The sequence below is a fragment of the Telmatherina bonti genome (genome assembly GCF_933228915.1).
Source record: "Telmatherina bonti genome assembly, chromosome: 4".
Taxonomy (NCBI): Eukaryota; Metazoa; Chordata; class Actinopteri; order Atheriniformes; family Telmatherinidae; genus Telmatherina; species Telmatherina bonti.
In genome coordinates, this window is record NC_136622.1 from 17,870,304 (window position 1) to 17,890,473 (window position 20,170).

At 37.8% G+C, this 20,170-nt stretch overlaps 2 protein-coding genes across 2 annotated transcripts; both read right to left on the reverse strand.

Moving 5' to 3' along the window:
* Positions 1–596: 596 nt before the first annotated feature.
* Positions 597–13,817, reverse strand: l3mbtl1 (L3MBTL histone methyl-lysine binding protein 1; the record flags this gene model as incomplete). The annotated part of the gene is made up of 22 exons (XM_079239825.1): positions 597–731; positions 1,258–1,320; positions 1,419–1,576; positions 1,788–1,837; positions 1,947–2,135; positions 3,428–3,530; positions 3,693–3,834; positions 4,096–4,206; positions 4,335–4,420; positions 4,514–4,590; positions 6,577–6,728; positions 7,012–7,103; positions 8,719–8,854; positions 9,029–9,133; positions 9,478–9,566; positions 9,890–9,938; positions 10,098–10,236; positions 10,478–10,640; positions 11,112–11,238; positions 11,672–11,853; positions 12,645–12,832; positions 13,777–13,817. The coding sequence occupies 22 exons, from the start codon at positions 13,815–13,817 to the stop codon at positions 597–599; spliced, it is 2,577 nt and encodes an 858-aa protein (XP_079095951.1).
* A 363-nt stretch (positions 13,818–14,180) lies between these two features.
* Positions 14,181–18,701, reverse strand: LOC306755199 (uncharacterized protein). Its single transcript, XM_079239499.1, has 6 exons — positions 18,519–18,701; positions 17,973–18,136; positions 16,308–16,426; positions 15,980–16,182; positions 15,748–15,819; positions 14,181–15,641 (listed from the first exon to the last, which is right to left on the reverse strand). Exons 1-6 carry the CDS (start codon positions 18,623–18,625, stop codon positions 15,191–15,193), a joined length of 1,116 nt encoding a protein of 371 aa, XP_079095625.1. The 5' UTR covers positions 18,626–18,701; the 3' UTR covers positions 14,181–15,190.
* Between the last annotated feature and the right edge of the window lie 1,469 nt (positions 18,702–20,170).

The window sequence follows — 20,170 nt, forward strand, 5'->3', positions numbered from 1 at the left end:
TGATTATTTTGCTCTGCCATTTCCCAAACTTGGTTTTCATTAAAGAGTTCCAGCTTTAAACTTCTGAGACAAGTTTAAGCAGCAGATGCATGATTTAAGTTTACAGCTGCTCCAACTTGCATCAGTAGTAATTATTTGTTCTCGCAAAGTTAAAGTATTAGTAATGGTAGTTTTGGATTTACTTTAACACCTCAAAGTCTTTTTCCAATTGAAATTGTTGAAACATGATTCAGGCCTATACCTTATACTTAGTAGGAGAGCATGTGTTTGGAAACCTTATATTTGAGCAAATCAGAGACATCAGATCTGGAACAGGTGGAAAATATGTACGCTGATGTTTCAGAGTTTACAGTATTAATAACTCTTATACTCCACCAATTTGTGAATATACCTCCTAAAAATCTACATTTTACAATTTTGGCTTTTTCCAATTTCAGTCTTTTTACTCTCTGATCAAACCTCACCCTCTCCCTCCCTCTCTCTGATGGGCACATGACACCAAACACATGAAAAAAGTAGTCCGGGTCTTTCGCCCTGCAAAAGAATGAATTTGGCACAAAGCCCTCCTCTCCAAACCCCAATGTGTAAGGTTGGGATCACTTGAGTCCCTCATCTGTGGTCTTGAACATGAGGATGGCATTGGAGATTTTAAGGGCAGGGCCTAGCTTGATGCTCATGATTTTCACAATGTCGGTCTGTGTCAGCAGCAGGAAAGCTTCCCCATCAATCATCTGGAGAGACACAAGAAAGTGGCAGAGCAGAGAAAAGTTTATTTTTTCTGCCATCACTAATAGATCATGGACTGAAAGCCTAATAATAAAATCCCAAACTGCTTTTTTAATCAGTTTTCAGAAGATACTCAGAAATGTAACTTTTGAATGATGGTCCGTTTTTGGAAACCAGCACATGCACTATCGGTGAGGGAAGGGTTTTTCATTTACCAGCATACTGCACAAGTTGAGATCTCTACAGGTCATTTACATTATACTAAAACATTACATATTATTTGCTGGTCAAAGCTAATAGAGGAGATCACCAATATGGTGTATTTCACCCACAATTTTTCTTTGTTTATATTCTTTTCTTGGTATGTTTTGAATGTTGCAGACTTAATACACATGCGTATATTATACTGTACGTACACTCTTCTATTTCATTTGTATACATTTATTATACACACATGAAATACATGCTTTAGCTCCAAACATGACAATAGTTATTCAATTTTACAGGGAACAACTAATCCATAAAGATCACCTCTTCTTTGAAGACACGAGCTTGTTCTTCACAGCCAATCAAATTCTGGACAAACTCAAAGACCTGCAGCAGAGACACATTATATTCCAAACAGTCAAAGCAGAAATACCAATAAATGAATATAGAAACAAATATGAAGATTAGCTTTAACACGTACTCACCTCCTCAACACTCCATGTTGCCACCTGGCTGGCGTGGATACCCTGCACACCAGGCAGCAGCTTGCAGTGCTGCTCCCAGCACAGAGACAGTGTCCGATCTGACTGACCACTCAATGCTGACATGAACAGTGATGGATACACCCCCTCTGAGGACATGTCTGGTGTCAAACAAACGCAATACAAATACAGTAAACTTAGTGGTTAGGGAACATGCCACATGGGTAAAGTCACTAAGGCATTTAAGTAACCAGTTCAAGTCATTGATAAACATCCCCCCCTTCCATCTCTGTCTTTTTCATGCATTTTTAAAAAAAACTAAAATCCATATAAGACAAAAAAAAATGCACGAAAGCATGATATGAAACTTACTCTGGTAGTCTCTCTGCTGGTTCTTTCTGTATTTTGGAGGACGACCAATCCTGCAAACAGAAATAAATCTGTGACAAAATATAACCTGCAGCATTAAGTTCACACACATATACGCAAACACACACACACACACACACACACACACACATACAACTTTACCTGCCACGGTAATGAGTTTTCTTATTCCTTGAGCCAAAAAAGAGGTTTCTCTTGCACTCTGAGTCTGACAAGTCAGCCTTCAGCCTGCCCTGGTTACGCTCTGCCAACGGACAGCCAGATATGCAGTGATGGGCAGTGAAACGGCCGGTCACATGACCTGAACCATCGCAACCTGGAGTTGGACATTTCCTGTTTCAGAGACAGAGACAGAGGTTTTCTTCAGCACCAGTTTGAAGTCTGCACTCAGTGCATTATAACAATATTTATGTTAAAAATGGTTCCAAATACTGATTTAACTTTAACTGCAAATAATATCCTTAATCCATAAACTCAGTTTTCTTCTGTACATTTTTTAGCTTTGAGCAATTTTCTCACACTGTTGATCAAAGAGCAATATCAACATATCTACAGTTTAAATGGAGCATTCTTATTTTTTATATTTTCTAACTGGCCAAAACAAAAAAGATTAATCAAAATTTAAGAGTATGTCATTTTATTAAGAAAGAGATGGATCACTGCTTAAAGTTTTCTCTAGCTTAGCTATAAAATGACTCAATAGGCTAAATGTCTGGACTCTGGTGGCCAATCCTTTGTCTGAAAATGATGTCTTATCCTCCCTGAATCCCTCTTTCAGTTTGATTCTGGTGAATCCTGGCATTGTCATCTTGAAATATGTCTCTGCCATCAAGAAAAAAAAACTTGACAGTCAGTTGGCCTCATTCTTAAGGCATATAATGTTGCTGAACCTCAGCCTGACCAACTAGAGCAACCCTAGCTGCCCCAGTAATCTTGTACAGTAAATATTTTCAGCACTTTTTTATTTTATTTCAAGATTACAGATGCACAATAGAGAAGTTATTAGTATCGGTTATCAGCAATATGGGTTATGAAATATCGGCGTATCTATATTTTTAGCCTATTGGACAAAAATCTAACATTGCAGATCCCTAGTTAAGATATACTTGTACTTTTATCACTGAATATTTGAGTTATGCTGTTGTTCTTCAGCCACAATTAAAGAAGTTTTTCTCTCACCACCGCTCACCACTACGGTGTACAATATATTGTTTGAGGATAATTAAGACAATGTACAAGTGTGCAAAAGTAATATTGCAGGTCCTGCAGTGTAGGAGGAAAATTAACTCAGCATGTTCATTTGTCCATCTGTCCATCTATGACCTGCAGATGTGGATGGGGAGCCCATCTATTTTTGTTTACAACTACTGTGCTTCGAAATGGGTAGTTGTAAACAAAAGAAGATAGAAAGCAACATTTACTCAGGAGCTTGAACAATAAACACAATAAAAATAACTCCACATGTTGCTCAAGTAGCCTAGAAACAACATTATTTTCTAATAAATTATTAGTGAGATATTCAGCTTGATTCAGCACGGCAGGGCAAAATCGTCCAACTTTGAGCTTTCACTGGGAAATAATTAAAAGCTGTAGTAAAAAAAGAGGATGATAGGCTCAGCGCGGACCTGTTGTGGAAGCTGTACTTGCTGGTTCTGGGATGGCCGATGGGTTTACAGGGAACAGAAGAGGGATAAGTGGACTGGCTTGAAGCTGGAGGCTCTCTCACACCTACACATATGTAAATACAAACATCAACCTTCACATGTACACACATACACAATCACAGCCTATTGTACACAAAGCCAAACCCACAAGACTACACTGTAGTTAATCAGAAAATGTGTCTATACGAATAACTAACTACATTCACTGTAATTGTCATTTTGCTACCATGTGGTTGCTGTGTCTTGGTGTCCCGTGGAGGAACTTTTAGTGGGTGTCCTGTGGCCTCACACCAGCCAGCAGGATGGATATCTGGGTGATCTGAGTCCATCCACTCATCATAGACATGACTCCAGCCATCGTAATGGACCTTTGAAAGGAGCAGAGATAAGGCCATATAAAATAAAATATGTACTATAGAAGCACTCTTACAGTTCAGCCTATATAAAGGGTTAAAGGTTTACTATAAAAGTAAGATTTAAGAGTGTCCATCAAAGCATTAATGTGTGGACCCCTAACTGGTAAGTGCACTTAATTAAAACTATAATAGACTTGAGGGCTCAAGAAGTTTTTTTACAAATCACACACATATGAGATAAGGTGCGCTGAACACACAGATGCACAGTTTTACCTTAACGCGATGCGTCTCAACTTCCTCCACTGTGGCCACCCTGATCAAACCAGGACTTCTCTTGTCCACAGCCTCCAGTTTCATCTGAGGCTGGAAGCTGTGGGCTGGCCTCTGGACTCAGAGCAGAGGATGATGAGAAAACACATTTAACATGTCATTTTACATTTTAACTGACTGAGCTGTCAGCAGAGCACATTTCAGACTTCCACGCTCTACAATTCTACATTTTATACTCTCACCACTTTAAAAGCATCAGCAACCACAGCAATGGAACCGGTCTCTTCCAGGTACCGAGACCAGGAGAACCGGCCTTGGTCTGGATAATCTACATTGCAAAAATAAACACAAATATATATATAAAAAAATAAAACAATTATAAACTATGACAAGTACTGATTTACAGGAGCAAATTAGTCACCTTGGGGTGGTGTTAAGGGTAGGTTCCTCTCTTGACACCAACCAATTGGGTGAATGTATGGACTGCTGGCATCACACCTGTATATTTTAGCAAGAAAATAATTATAATTTAGGTACAATAAAAAAGTAACTGAGCGCCTACAAGAAGCTTTTTGGAGGCAGAGTTAATAAAACCTGGTAGATGTAGTTAGAACTGAATCATAATAAAGACAGGCCATACATCTCAAAGTGAATCTTCAGGATTTCTTGAATCTAATGGATGTGTAAGAGGGTAATAAATGGAAAATGTTTTAATATAATATAACGTGTCGAGTAACTCATTTCCTGGTGTGGTTTATTAACAGCCACCCTGCAGCTTTATCACAATTTTGATGATAAAACGTGTGCCAGATTTGAATAACTTTATTTCTTCTAATGCAATCTAGATTTATGCGCTATTCATTCATTTATATAGTACCAATTCACATTAAATATTATCTCAGAGTAAACAAATTCATTTTAAGTAGAAACAGTTCAATTCAGTTTAGCATAGCCTACTTAAAAAAAAAAAAATGGCCACCATCATCGGTTTTAATTATGGTATCTTTGTAAAAAACGTCAGCAATGCCACAACATTTATTTCCATCCAGAGTTGCATTAATTTTTCACAGAGATTAAATAGATATTGAGAGAATCTGGCCATTCTTCAAAGTCCTCTACACATCCAAAAGACAATCTGTGGAGTTACGGATTAGGTCTGTCGTCGTCATGCCTGAAAATGTTGCCTCATGCTTCTTGAACTACTTTTTAAAGCAACTTTGGCAAAATGAATCCTGGCATTGTCATCCTGACAAATGTCCCATGACATCAAAGGAGAAAATGCAGTTTGGCTAAAAAACCTGGTCATATCTTCAGGAAGTCAGTGGTTAATATTTCTTTAGGGACATAATGCTGCTTTACACCTGACCAATGGGGAAATCCCTACCTACCTACCTAGGTACCTACCTAGGCAGGTAGGTTGGGATGATGAAAATTAAAACTGATTGACTCTGGCTTTCAAAGCTACTGCAGAAGGCAAGTTTTAGAGGGGGTCATCTTTTCAGAGGTTCAGTGTGAATTCCAGAAAAGAAAATAATGGTGCTTTAATGGTGTGATCCATTACACAGTACCAAACCACACTGCAGGGAATAGCTCAGTACATCTATCACCCCCTTCACAATATAGGCAGGATCAGCTGTTATTCAGTGCAGTGTGTGTGTTTATCACATTACATTGATTCCACAGATGCTTTTATCCAAAGCAACTTACAAGTGAGAAGTACAGTGAGAAGGACTTTTAGGTCAGAGGAGTTTAATTTTATGGCAGTAAAACCACTGAGAGCCACAGAGCTAACTTCAGTCACAGGAGAGAAGAAAATCAGTCTTTAAATCCAAACTCTGACTGAGTACACATGCTCGTGTTTTCATTAGCATTGCTTAGAGTCAGAAATCTGCATGCTTGAATATTCGTAATTTATGTTGCAGTCATGTAACATGTTGAAGCGTGTCAATGTGTTGCAACTATAGTTACATCCACAGGTGATGACTCTTTGACCATCTGACCAATCAGAAGCACTTCAATGAGCACTTCAATGTCTCTGAGACAGTATCAAAAAAAACTATCAAACAGTGTCAATTCCAGAGAATGGAAAACCAATACAATAAATGATCTAGTTACATCTTTTTGCTAAGCTGCAAACTATAACCCATCTGAAAACCCTCCCTTTTAAGTTTGTATCTATAGCTAAAGTTGCTAAGAAAATGTGAAAAATGAAAAGACCATTTCAAGAACTGCTAAAATCTTTAATTTGCTTGCAAAGGGCAATAGATTCTTTTATCAGAATGCTACCCGACTGGCCAGTGAATTAGTCATGTGGTATGTGATTGGTTATTGTTTCAGAGCACACCTGTTTGCAACCTGTTAACACATATTAAATATGTCATTGCATTTCTCGATCTGTTATCTTTACAGTTTTTAAGGTCTATTTTTGTCTTAAACATTAAATAATTTCTAGAAGTGGGTGCACACCAAGAAGTTGTGGCTCACCAGTAGTCATATGTGTCATCCCAATTGTCAAAATGAACAAGGAAGCGATCATCCACCACGTCAGTAACGGTTGCTACGCAGATGAGAGATGGGTTCATGCGATCGACTGCCTCGAGCTTCATTCCTATGTCGAAACCACATTTCACGTCAATCTGCGTAAAAAGTAAAAAAGTAAGCTGAAACCTGGTGAGGGCAATATTAAAATCCAACAAGAGAGCAGATAAGACTTTGTCAAAGTGTCTGTCTAAGCACATTTGAAAAGTCTTTAGTTTTATATAATTACCAATTAAATTACTAATTGTTTTACAAATGAAAACATTTAAAAAAAACTTATTTTAAAACTGCTTCTTTTCACTTTCGTGTTTTTTCACAGCCCTAAATTAATCAATTCATGTATGTAATAAATTCAGAAACCTGACATTTTGCTGCACTTACCCTCCCAGCACTGGCAAAAAGTTCTTTTGGAGCCACTTGAGCTTTAGTCATCCTAAGATAATTGGTCCATGTAAACTCCTCCTCCTTACAGCCTGCAGGATAGAAAAAATTAAATGACAGTTAAATATTTATGTAATACAGCTCAACTGTTTAAGGAAGTAACTTCCGACCTTTGCTGATCAGGGGAGCTCAGTTTAATTGACCGTTCTAACAATAAGTAGCCTTTTACCACATGGGAAAACAACAACTGAAAGCTTTAATGAGATTCTACATATTCAACCAATCATTTTAATTAGTCATCAAAATGACTTTGTTTACTTGATGCATTTGCTTACTTGATCCCTTTAACAGGCGTTATCAAATTTTTCAAGATTTACTCCAATATTAATTTTAAATTAATATTTTTTTTAGCTTTTAAGTGCAACCACTTTCAGCATTTATTTACCTTCCTTTATTTTGAACTAAAATAATCAACCATCAGGATCCCTTCAAAATTCATCAGACAAAGTTAGAAAACTTTATATGACCCTTTGGGGACAAATTATCTCATTTTCATAACCAAACAAAAGGATATGTAAGAAAAATTTATTCCAGAAAAGTAAAGTTAATAAACTACTTTTACTACATTACCCTTAAAGCACACTTAATATCCAACGCCCCCTAAATATTTACTACTTAAACATGTAAAAAAAATTTTAAAGTTTAAGAATTTATTTAACTGCTTATAAAATGTTTGGCATGAGACATGTGCTTACAGTGTGTGCACAAATTTACAAAACAAGAAAAATTGTGAGTTCCACAGTGTATTCCCAACAACTGCAGACATGCACCACACATGATAGCCACAAGAAATCTAAGAAATGTACTGCTCTGATCATCTAGCAGGATGACTGCTTATGTGTTTTGTTCAAAATTTAGAGAAAAAAAAGGCAAGAAAAAACCTCTCAAAAGCCAAACTATTGTGTATGCACTGCCCCATCAACTCTTATGACATTATGCATACAACTACAGAAAACCAGGAATGCACAGTCAAAATGTAATGTGGGGGATTATTTATAAACTAATCCAAATCAATTCCATTTCAAAAAACAAAAAGGAACTAATTTAATTTCATATAGCTTCAATGATTTACGTTAATTTGAGATTTATTCTAATATTTTATCTGATATTTTTCCCTTGATCTCTATAACTCTTCAGCCATGTTTTAATACGTGTCTGCTCAGCTTGTAGTTTGTACACACTGTTTTCCATCATTTTAAAGGTCTGCAGAAACCACGTGGAACAACCTGCCTGGTTGTGAATCAATACAATATTTTGGAAAAGAATTTTAGTCATGTTCAAGACAGATGTTGGAAAAGACTCTTGTCTACATGCAAAAAATGTTTAAGTTATAAGATGATGGTGGGTTAGGCCTAAAATCAAACACACCTTAAGTCTTTAAGTATGCGAAACTAGCACCTCTAAAAGAATGACTGAACTTACCTTGTTGAATGCGTGGAAAGAAGAAAAGCCTGACATAGAGCATCTTGTAAAATCATAAATGTGTTGTTATAAGGCAGCCTTTTTAGTCATTAAAGTACTGAAAAGTAATATTTTTTACATTTACCCATCTAATCAAAATGCAGCAAAAATGACAATGGATAATATAAAATTTTATTCTGTGTGCTCCTTGGATTTTTATGGTGTAAAAGTGTTGTCACCTCTGACCTTTTGGAGTATGTAGTTTGTGTCCTGTGCTCTCACACCAGCCCGCAGGATGGATATCAGGCGAGTTGGCATTCACCCAGAAATCATGACAGTCAGAGTAACCATCAAAATGAAGTCGCAACCGGTAACCGCACACCTGCATGATAACGATACCTCCCATTAGATGAACCAAAGCAGGCGGGATGAGGGGTCACCTGACCAAACTACTCATGCTTGCTGAAAAGTCTGTGAGTGAACAATGATTTCTCATCAAAAGTAATCAGCGTGGCCATTAAGAGCCATAAACTGTGTTAATGGGAATGTGGCCCACCTCAGCCACAGTGAGCACAAAGTACATGGATGGATGCTGCGGATCGATGCCTTCCAGTTTCATCCCCTGCTTAAAACCATTCTTCACTGTTGGCACTCTCTGCGACTAGATTGAAAGAGCAAATGTTACAGTTCAACACGGAGGATAAAATAATGTGAACAAATAGATTGTTATGGAGAAATTAAATGCAGACAAAGAAACTGTAAAAAAAACCAAAAAACAAAACAGTGCTGATTATATATACATTAATCTCCTACTACTTGTAAATTGCTTAAAAATTAAACAACTGTTCAAACCCTCCCAGCAGCATATTCTGGGGAATTAAAACATCAATTCATGCTTCTGGCAACATGCTTTACTTAGTAAAATGTACTTTTTCTGTTCCCTGCCTGTGACAGATTTGACCTTGTATAACTGGCAGAGCTGCATGAACATTAAGTTAAAAGTACCTCTTGAAAAAGCCTGTTGGGAGCAGCAACAGCTTTGGTTTCCTCCAGATACTGAGTCCATGTCCACTGCTCAGTCTTACTATCCCCACCTTCTCCAAAAATAGATATCAGTTAATTACTTCACACAATGCAGTGCATGGCTTTACATTACAATAAAAGGACTGAACTGAAGGAACACATGGGGGAAAGAAACTGATATAGACACAATTAAACAGTAAATGAAATAGCAGGCAGAAAAGGTGGAGGAGAGAGATAATTCCTGCTCCTCTAATTGTACATCCCAGCTCTGAATGAAAACATGTCAAGGAATTACCATGTAAGGAGCATAAGAAAGGAAATGTAATGAAACCATAGAGAATGACAAAGTAAAAAAAATGTAACAAACCAACAAAAGTAAAGCTGGAGTGATCACCTCCTCTGATGTGTCGGATTTCTGCTTTAGAATCCTCCATTTTCTCATCCTAAACAACAAATTAATTACAAAAACAAACAATTTGATTTATTTGAAAGCATGACTTTATCTTTATCTTTGTTTTATTTTATTTTATTCGACTCGGACATTAACTCAGAGAACATATGGCCATCTCTGGATGTTAGTCAAGATAAAATTTGCGTCTCACCGTGCACTCAATGTCAGAGTCTTCTTCAGATGGACTCAGGTACTCCTTCCTTTTCCTCTTCCTCATGGGTTTCAGATAGTCAGGGTTGAGAGATGAGACCCTCCCACCTGCCGGCACCTTCTCGACACTGACACACCTTCTGAGGTGCAAATAGGGTATAAGCAATTTCCTTAGCAAGGCCGTTCCTCATCATACGATGAAATGGACTAATCTAAATTATAATGCATTAACATTTTATTCTAATATAATATAATAACTGTGAATCAGACTGAATTTTATTATGAATGGACTGTATCTTGTGAATTGATGTGAGACAAATGAAATAAAATCAAACTGACTGTGGTCTGTCTATGTGTGAACAGCAGGTATTTTCATCATACTTGTCAGTGATAGGGTCCCTGCGTAATTCCTCTAAATAGCTCTTCTGAGCTCTGGGATCGTGGTTCTGTAGCCCTGGTCCGACTTGGGCTTCAGGTCTGACTGGCACAAACCTCTCTGGCTCCACAGCTGTGACTCTCACAGAACCAATGGGAGCTGACGCTTCTGGGACAGACAAGGTGGACACGGATGATTCAGATGTTGATTTAATTTCCAACTTAGAACCTGTTCTACGTCTATATTTCAGTCTCTTTCATTCATTTTTAGCCCCAGTTTACCAGCGGAGTTCAAATTCCTCTGAATGTTTGATGTTGCTGCTTGATATTTTTAACATAAATTTGCAGCTGCACCCCCTTCACTTGTCAAGAGGAGCTCTGCTGCAGCTAATGTAATCATTGCTCATCTCCTCTTAATGCACACAATGGATGATTGAAAGGGCAAATACTTTGCTCAACAGCACAGGCATGTACAGCAAGAAGCAGTCTGCTTTTTGAAGGACTGCTACAACACCAACAAAAACATTTGATTTTCCAATCACACAAAAGCTTTTAAAACAAAACAGCATTTCAAGGTGAAATGCAGCATTTTGCCTTCCTAACCAACTGCTGCTACAATTTTACATAGCCGTGACTCTACCTGGCTTGTCTGGAGTATTTTCTGTGTCAGTGGATTTCCCAGAAGTCCCTGGTGCTGGTTCAGTGGTGCCGCCAGTTGTCCCTGGGGTTATGAGTGTGCTAAGAGTTCCTACGTCACTCACACAGAACTACACCAAGACAAACACACACAGACACATTTATCTGTCACAGTGTCCTGATGTTGCCTTCTCAGACTTTATTGTCCTCAGAACTATTTATCAAGCCACATGGAATGTTTCCTGTTGTTTCCTCATTCACTACTGCATTTTATTCTGTCTCTGAAAGATCAGCAATTCATCAATAAATCACTGATCTTTTATTCAGTTAAAAAAAAGTTGAAGAAATAATATTTCAGTTTATTTTGTCATTGTAGTCTTCTGCTAGTTGTGACAGAGGAGTCCTGCGTCTCTACACAAAATCTTATTTCTTTTATTCTATTTAGATTAAAAAAATTGTTGTTTCAAGTTGAGGTTGCTTTCTCTTTTGGTTATTCATGTAAAAACTGTTTACACTCAGTGCCAAGTTCTATCTACAAGCATCAGATAACAAGCCGAGGTTTACCTTGAGGTTGCTACTGGGCAGGATGGCCATCCCCTCCTTCCACTCCAGGACATGGACAATGCTACAAGCCCCGCCCACTTGTGCTGTCAGAGTCGGTGCAGTTATTTCATTTGTCCTGCTGCCTTTTCCTGGATTTCCCACTGCAACACCTTGAGTCACCTCCACTTTCTGATGTCCAGGAGCTGATTAATACAATGCATTCACACTTGTTACCTTTTTTTTCTTTATTTAACTCACTCTAAATATTCAAGTCAAAGCAGTTTGTTATGAAGTTTATCAGGAAATATTTTCATTTGTTTATACATTTAACAAAAAAAAAGTCATCTCTTTACCAGGACAAAGCTTAGAATACATTATATAACACTACCCTTAAACAAATAAAACCATTAAAAAAGTTGAAAGACAGTTATTAGAACTATTTGCAGACCAGTGCTTGGAAAGATTAATTAAATGCCAAAATGGCGTATCTCTTCTTAAAAAATGTATATTTTCAGGAATCTAATAAATCATTAAGGTCTTGAAATATTAAGACGTAGTAAAAAAAAAACAAAAAAAAAACAGAATCAAATAGGTTGTATTTGCAGTTTGCCTTTGATGTTACATCTCAAATGCTGCAAATAGTAACGGCTGAAAGAAGGACTTCAACCTGAGAATGAATGGAATACTATTCAGATTTTTGCTGAGACTAATATTATGACAACTAAAAAAAACTGTAATTTACAAGGAGTATCAATAAAATGATCTCTTGATCAGTTCACTTATATTCTTGGTAATGATTGTTGCATGCCTTAAATAATTTTTTGTCAAATACAATGAGACATTACAGATATTTATTTGAAGTTCACATAGTATTTACAACTGTGTAACAGATGTTCACTTGAAAGCTTTTCTCTAGTTCTTCAGTATTAGCAATTCAGAGTACTGAGTATATAGGTGTGTGTGATTTTACTCACACCTATTAGCCTGAGCTCACCTGGCAGAAGGAGAGCTGTGGTGGTGTGGGGCTGCGGCCGATTCTTCTTAACCACACTGTCACTGCCACAAATGAGGATGGTTTCGCTTGCAGACGAGGGCGATGGGTCAATAGAGGTACAATCAGGTTCTTTGGATGGAGCCTCCATGTTCAATTTGGCACTTATATCTGTCTTTTGTTCTGGAGCACTAAAAGGCAAATCATTAGAAAAATGCTGATTAAAATAGAGCAGACAGGTGACAGACAAGGAAAGAGGTGTAAAGCTTTAACAAATTGTTAAACTGTGTAAATTGCAGAAAGAGGAGGGCTGGGATCCTTTTAATCAAATTTGTTTATCCTTATCATAGATTTAGTAAACGATATTATGAAGCATGTCAGGATTATTCCATATTCAAATCAGTCAGAATAGTATCAATTTTTTCTTAATTATAAGTTATAACCACTACAAAGGTAGGCTACTTACCTGTTTTTACACAACTTTTATTTAGCCTACAATATCATTTTGATAAACTGCTGTGGAAAATGTCACTCAATGAAAAAAAGATGCGGACAAAGTGACTTATGAACTGCCATCCATTACCTTCAATATGGGGAGGCAACAATGGTGACACACCAATATTTACGCACAATCTCCCAAGTCCACACGCACACATTAAAATACAGCATTTCAGTTAAAATGGCGGAGTATCTGAAATCCATGAAGCAAAAAATGTGTAAAAACATTGCATTAAGTCCTATGGAAACCTTGCTGAAAGAAAAATCTACCTTGTCACCAATTTCGTCGGAATACCTAACAAATGAGGAATATTTTAGCTTCTTGAAACGTTAAAACGGATTGTTTTTTGTAACCCCGGACAAACCGCATATACTATGACCGCTATAAAAGCACCTTTCGTAATCAAATATCAAAGTGGACGATTACATCCATAACGCAAAAGCGTTCATCTCGAAGGATGACAAATAAAACAGAAACAACCCCACACAATTGCATGCATATTGCAACCTAAAAAAAACCAAACACAATAAGACTCTTATTACTTTTGCTATTGCGGGAGTTCTGAATGGGTAATTAATTCGTGTTTACATTGCTTTTTTTTTTTTTTTTTTTTTTAGGAACTGATATTTGGCTTACCAGCGCTGATCTCCTGCGGCTCCAGGGCTCCGAATGCGCATGCGCAAACCGACAGTACAGTCACTGACGATCTCGTATATTAGAACACCAAAAACGGATCAAGTACAGCCATTTCATTTCAAAATACGGTCGCCAGATTAAAGAGGACCCCATTCCTAAAAAGCAGCTTATTTGCTTCTCTCAAGTCTAAAAATCAGTGTACATCCACAAATGACTGAAGACGATCACTTCTCCCACTTACCATCCCTTCTTCAGAGCATTTATTATATAATTAACGGGATATAGGTCATTGTCGACTGCAGTCCAGGTTTCTATAAAATGATACAAAGTCAACCAACAGAAAACTTTGACAGTTTATTGTACACAAAAGGATTAAAACATTTTTTTCCCAAACGACCTCATTCATGGGGAAGATTAGACTTCATTCCACAAGATGATGAGTAGATGCGTTCAGTAGGTTTGATGCTTATAAATGCACAAGCATTCCTTTCCCACCCAGATATGAATATGTACCTTCCAGCTTCAAACTAGAAGCACACTTTCAAATAAACAAAATCTGAGGCAAAAAAAAAAAAAATCCCCTTGAAAAGATGAAGAAAAATAATGGTGAAAAACAAAAGCCCTGCAGGGGAAAAAAGACTGCATTGGAGGAATTGAAACTCCTTAAAGCAAATTTTACAACCATCAAAATTCCCCACTCAAGACTTACAGAGGGGGAATTAGCAACAAAAATATGGAAAAGCAACAATCATTTTGTGCCAATTATCTATGTACAAGAGGTTAAAAAGGGATCATTGTAATCCAACTACAAAGCAAGTTATTGAAACATGACATAAATCCTATTTTTGTGTAAATATGCAGTAATGTGGTACAAGCTCTTGCATCCTAGTTTAGATTGAAAAATAAAGACTGACCAGGGGAAAACGTCTTTATCTCTATGGCCAAATGTTACACTTCTCTCACAATCGCAGAATGAAATACACCAGACAGTTAAATAATATTTAGAATAAGGAATTAACGTTAAAGAAAAAGATGGTAAATCATTAATTTAACAGACCAGAAGTAGCTAAAAATTGTGTATTTATACAAGACTGTTTACTCTTAATTAAAACAGCTTGTACAGAAAACCTAAAGCTAAACCACTCAGGTCCAACAGAACACCGGAAATGAACAGCTGAAAATCTATTATGTAGATGCAACACGTCAATGTGTGGATATAAAGGGTAGATTTCTACACAAATCATAAGAAAAAATCCTCAGCAATGTACATCAATCTGTGAAATGCTAAGAGAGATGTGCATGCTTGAAGTAGAAAATAGAAAAGTGAGGAAGTAGTTATTACAATACTGCTCACTATATACAGCATGATAATCAAGCTAAAAAAATAAGAGACACCACTCTTCTCCACCTTCCTCTAATCCTGAGATGCTGATCTGGACCTCGAGCGAGATCTTGAGCGGGACTTGGAGCGGGACTTGGAGCGGGAAGCTGAGCGTTTCTCTCTGGACTTTGATCGACGATCACCTTCCTGTGGGGATGGGGAACGGGAGGCAGATTTGGCAGCACGTTCTTCTTTCCCATTCTCGACGGGAGAAGCTGAACGACTGCGGGACTTCTTCTCACCAGTTATCTCCTTTGATCTACTACGAGAATCTCGTTCCGACTTTACCTTAGAACGGCTTTTTGAACGGGACTTTGATTTCCGTTCTGTGGAACGAGAGCGAGAGCGAGATTTGGACTTGCGAGATCGGGAGCGGGATCCGCTTTTGCGAGAGCGTGATTTCCTTTCTCCTGATTTGGAACGAGACTTCCGTCCAGACCTAGAGCGGGAATGATGGCGCCTTTTTTCACTATGGGAACGAGACCTGTTGGAACAGGTAAAGTAAGTTAAAATGAATTTCAAATTATGAGATCTTTTACCTATCTAAACAAAATACACATGCTAGTCTTAAATACCACATCCACCCTCACCTGGAGCGGGATCGAGAATGACTCCTTGAGCTCCTGCGGCTCCTGCTACGAGAGCGACGACGACTGCGAGATCTTAAGAAAAAAGTGCAAGAGTCATTAAAAAATATACATTGCAACTTTGATGAAAGTGAATTTAAAGTGCTTTAACTTGAAAATTCTGTAATGTAACAAACACACACACACACACAAAAAAATAAAAAAAATAAAAAGGGTGGTGGATTTGTGTACATGCCTTGAGCGGCTGCCAGAATAAGACCTTCGCTTGCGAGGTCTGTCCTCCACTAGACGAATCTTGCGTCCATTGATATCTGTACCATCTAGTTTGTCGATAGCTCTCTTCATGTCAGAGAAGGTCCTGAATTCAATTACTCCCTCATTGGTGCGTTCCTTGTGGGCATCTGCATAAGTCACCTCTCCTGCTTGACGCATGAAATCCTGATGGACAAGAAGTGTGTGAAAAATTTCATTTCTGGATGAACAAAACAAAGTGTATGTTTATCTGTTTAACCCCCCCCCCCCCCCCCCCCAAATTTGGGATGTGGTGGTTTGGAGGGGTTTACCTTGAGGTCTTGCCAACTACATCGGCTGGACAAATTCTCCACAATGAGACGGTACTCAGTACGAACAGGAGGTCCATACTTGTCCCTTCCAGTGCGGCTCCTGCTGCTATAACCACTACCTTTAAAAACAACAACACACACAAAAAGTTAGAAAACTCTAAAGTAGTACAGACAAAAGAACTAACGTCCTGGGCTATCTAAAATAGGTCAAATCAAAGTCCAAGGAGGATAAATTTAAGCTTAATAAAAAGGAGTCCAACAGATCCCATTTTCAACCAGAAAGACTGAGATAAATGATGTACAAGCCACTTCATGGGCTCTTTTAAGGTTTGTATTAATCACTTTGTGAAGCAGCTCACTGCTGTAATGAACAGCACTGCAGCGGTTTCCAGCAATACAAAGCCCATCTTACATCAGTGCTTCACATTGTGATGCTTTAACTGCATAAACCTGTAACACAAACAAAGGGGGCATTCCACAAGGGTTCTTATTAATGGATTATAAATTGATAGTAAATGGTGTAATTGGGTTTTTTTTTGTATTTTTTTTTAAATGGTTCAGTTAGGTTACTGGATGTCAGTCTGAAACTGTCTTTTCCAGTTGTGTACTTACAAAAGTTCTTTAGACTGAAAGTTCTTATCTAGTGCCGATCCACTCATGTTTGTTGTCAACATAGAAACCAATGACAATCCTCACCATCACCCCTGGTCTATTGGCAAAAGGCTGCTGTCATCATGGCTTCCGGTTAGGTCAGCCAAGGACCAAGGGGGGCAAAGGTCACACACACATTGTAAGGTGAAAGCCAAGGCCAAACGGGACAGGCAGTCATCTTAGCCAGTCATCTTTAGCCTCAATGGACTCTCAGCCTCAGCCCGCAACTGGACTCTTTCAAATTAAAACATCAAGGACTTTTGTTAATGTTTTTAAAAAATATATATATATATATAGATAGATAGATATAAATATACCAAACAATACATAATTCACATGTTAGTGTAGTCCTAATGATTCAGCAAAGGCTACACTAGCTGCCTTTATAGCAATTGATAGTGTTTAGCATATTTTGTTGTACAAATAAATGTTTAAAATTACCCACATACATATCCCAAAATCATCATCTACTAATTGTACATCTTATGTCTCTTTAACCTGCTATTTCAGTGCTCTGACTTGCAGTTAATTGCTCATTCCTAACAAGGAATCCACTGTATGAGCAAAAACCTGCAGGTCAGGAGACCTTAGCTGGAACTGAGAACTCTTCAGCAGAATAAAAAATACTGAAAAGGCAAGGGATCCACTGCCTTAGGATATGACTGCAAATGAGATGTGAGTAGGCATTTCTCAGTTTAGTCAAAGTAACACAAATGTACTCGATTAAACTAATAACTGCACCGTTAAGCTTAGACGCAAAAGGTGGCAAACAATGTGAGCCATTTTACACTAGCCAAGTGACTACTTGGCTACTACAGAACTGGCTATAAACTGCGAACCCTGGAAAAACTGATTACCTGGTAACATCATTACAACTTCCGTAAACCTTAGCATTAAAAGTACTTCATTAGTATTACTACGAAGCACCAGAAACTGCTCTGTACGCAGTCCAAATCCACTCCTCATCCCGGAGGGAAGGGGAAGAGAGGGTATCTTGTAAAAGAGTGCACTTACTGCGCCCACCACCCCAGTAACCCCCACCACCGTAGCCATCTCGGTCTCGCCGCGGACCGCGGGCGTGCTCTACGATCACCCGCTCCCCGCACAACTCCTTCCCGTTCAGCTCGTATACGGCATCGTCGGCATCCCGGTTGTCTTCAAATTCCACAAATCCGTAACTACACAGGAAAGAGATTAAACAACAAAAAAAAACCACATACAAAATAACAGGTATCGTTAGGTACAGTCGGTAATATTACAACATGGCCTACATTAATTTGTTTGCGTGTCCCACGTTTGCCGAGTTGTAGAGAATACAAAGGCGCCATGTTGGCCATGCGACATTTAGCACGTCTCAGGCGCAAACACAGAACTGGGATAACAAGATTATACTTCTATAAAGACATTTTCATCAAAATACCAAAGTTTCCGACTACACGTGCTGAAATGAATAAATATATTTACTTGAATGCACGAAATGTTAAGGTGACGTCGTTCGCATGAACTGTTACGTTCACTCTAGCTAGCGTTAGCTTAGCCTCGTGTTTGAACAAAACTCACCCATTTTTTAAATCAATCTCCATCAGCTTTCCATAGCCGCTGAAAAATCGCTGGATGTCTTTTTCGCGGACATGATAGCTCAGCCGCCCTATATAGACACGAGGCATGATTGTTTTGTTTTACCCTGACAAGAGTTCACGACTGTTCTTCTCAACGCGTCGCAACTGGGATCCTCTCCTAGCTAACTCCGTTAGCTGCACAGCCTCCAAGGATCATGACGTAGTCTCACTAACCAGCCAATGAGCATAGAGCTAACGGTGAGGACTTCCGGCCGAGGGAACTCCGGGAGATTGATGTCCAAAAGCTTTATTTTCCCCAACACTCAAATAAGTCTAAATCCACAAGTACTCAAACACCAGGAATGAAACAAAACAATAATAAAATAAAGAAAATTTGTGAGTTACAACTGTAGCAAGAAAATACAGTTGTGCTTATATGTATGCATACCCTTTCATTAAAGAAAAGGCTGAATTTACAACAGTCACTCAAATACCTGGAGACCTAACCAGGGAACAATAACTAAAAATTTGCAAAAATATAATTTAGGAATATAAGACACTGTTTTTTCATTTAATTGAGTTAAAGAAAAAAACAAAAAAAACAAAAAACAAATTGGTCCTAGACAAATTAGAGCACTTTTCTGTTGAACAGTGGGACAAAATATTTGTCAACAGGTGCAGAAGTCTGACTGAGAGGAACAGAAAACACCTGACTGTAGCAGAAACATTAAAGGATTGTTCTACAAAATATTAATGAGTGATGTAATATGTAATAAATTATCTTGTTTGCTTTTTAAAAAAATATTTCTATTGAACCAGAATTCTAAAATAATGGAATGATTTTCATAACATTTTTTATTACTTTAGTCAATTTCAGCTTATTTTACAGACAGCTGTTTTTTCCTCCTTTAATGAAAGGGTATGAATAAATATGAGCACAACTGTAGTTTAAAAAAAAAAAAAATACTGACCATTGTTTCAATTTTATCAGTTTTGTTGTTACTTTAACTTGAACATAAGGTATGACATGACAGCGTGGATGCAAGCAGAGAAAATATTGCAGAGTAGAATTTTTATTATTTTTGTAAAAACCAGATTTTAAAATTATTTCAATCAGACCTTTAGCACAAAGTCTCAAGCGAAAGCAGGACTCCTTTTCCTTCAAAAATTATTTTGAGACTGCCATTAATGAAAAAAAACTTGACTAAATTAATTCATTTTCATATTGCTCTACTTAAATCAGTTTGACAAGAAATTTTTTTTATTCTGATTTGGATAAATCATCAATACTACAAAAGACACCCCCCTCCCCTCCCCTTATTTCTGTCTCAAAATAACATTATGTCCCGTTAACAGAACTTTCTAATGTGACAGGCCAAGTTGTTTGACACCGATTCATCTTCCACTGTAAAATAATATGAAACAAGTGTTTGGAGCCTCATAAAATGGATTCAGTGACAAATATAGTCCAGCCATAAAATTTATTATATTTACTAAATGGGAGCAGAAATTTCTGAGTTGTCAAGTTTGGTCCTAGAGAATAGCAGTTCTGCTAGTTTTAGCTGTTTCACTGTTACACTACACATGATTCAAATGACTGAGTGACAGCATATCTTGATAAGATATTGGATACAGTTAAACGGAATCCGGTGT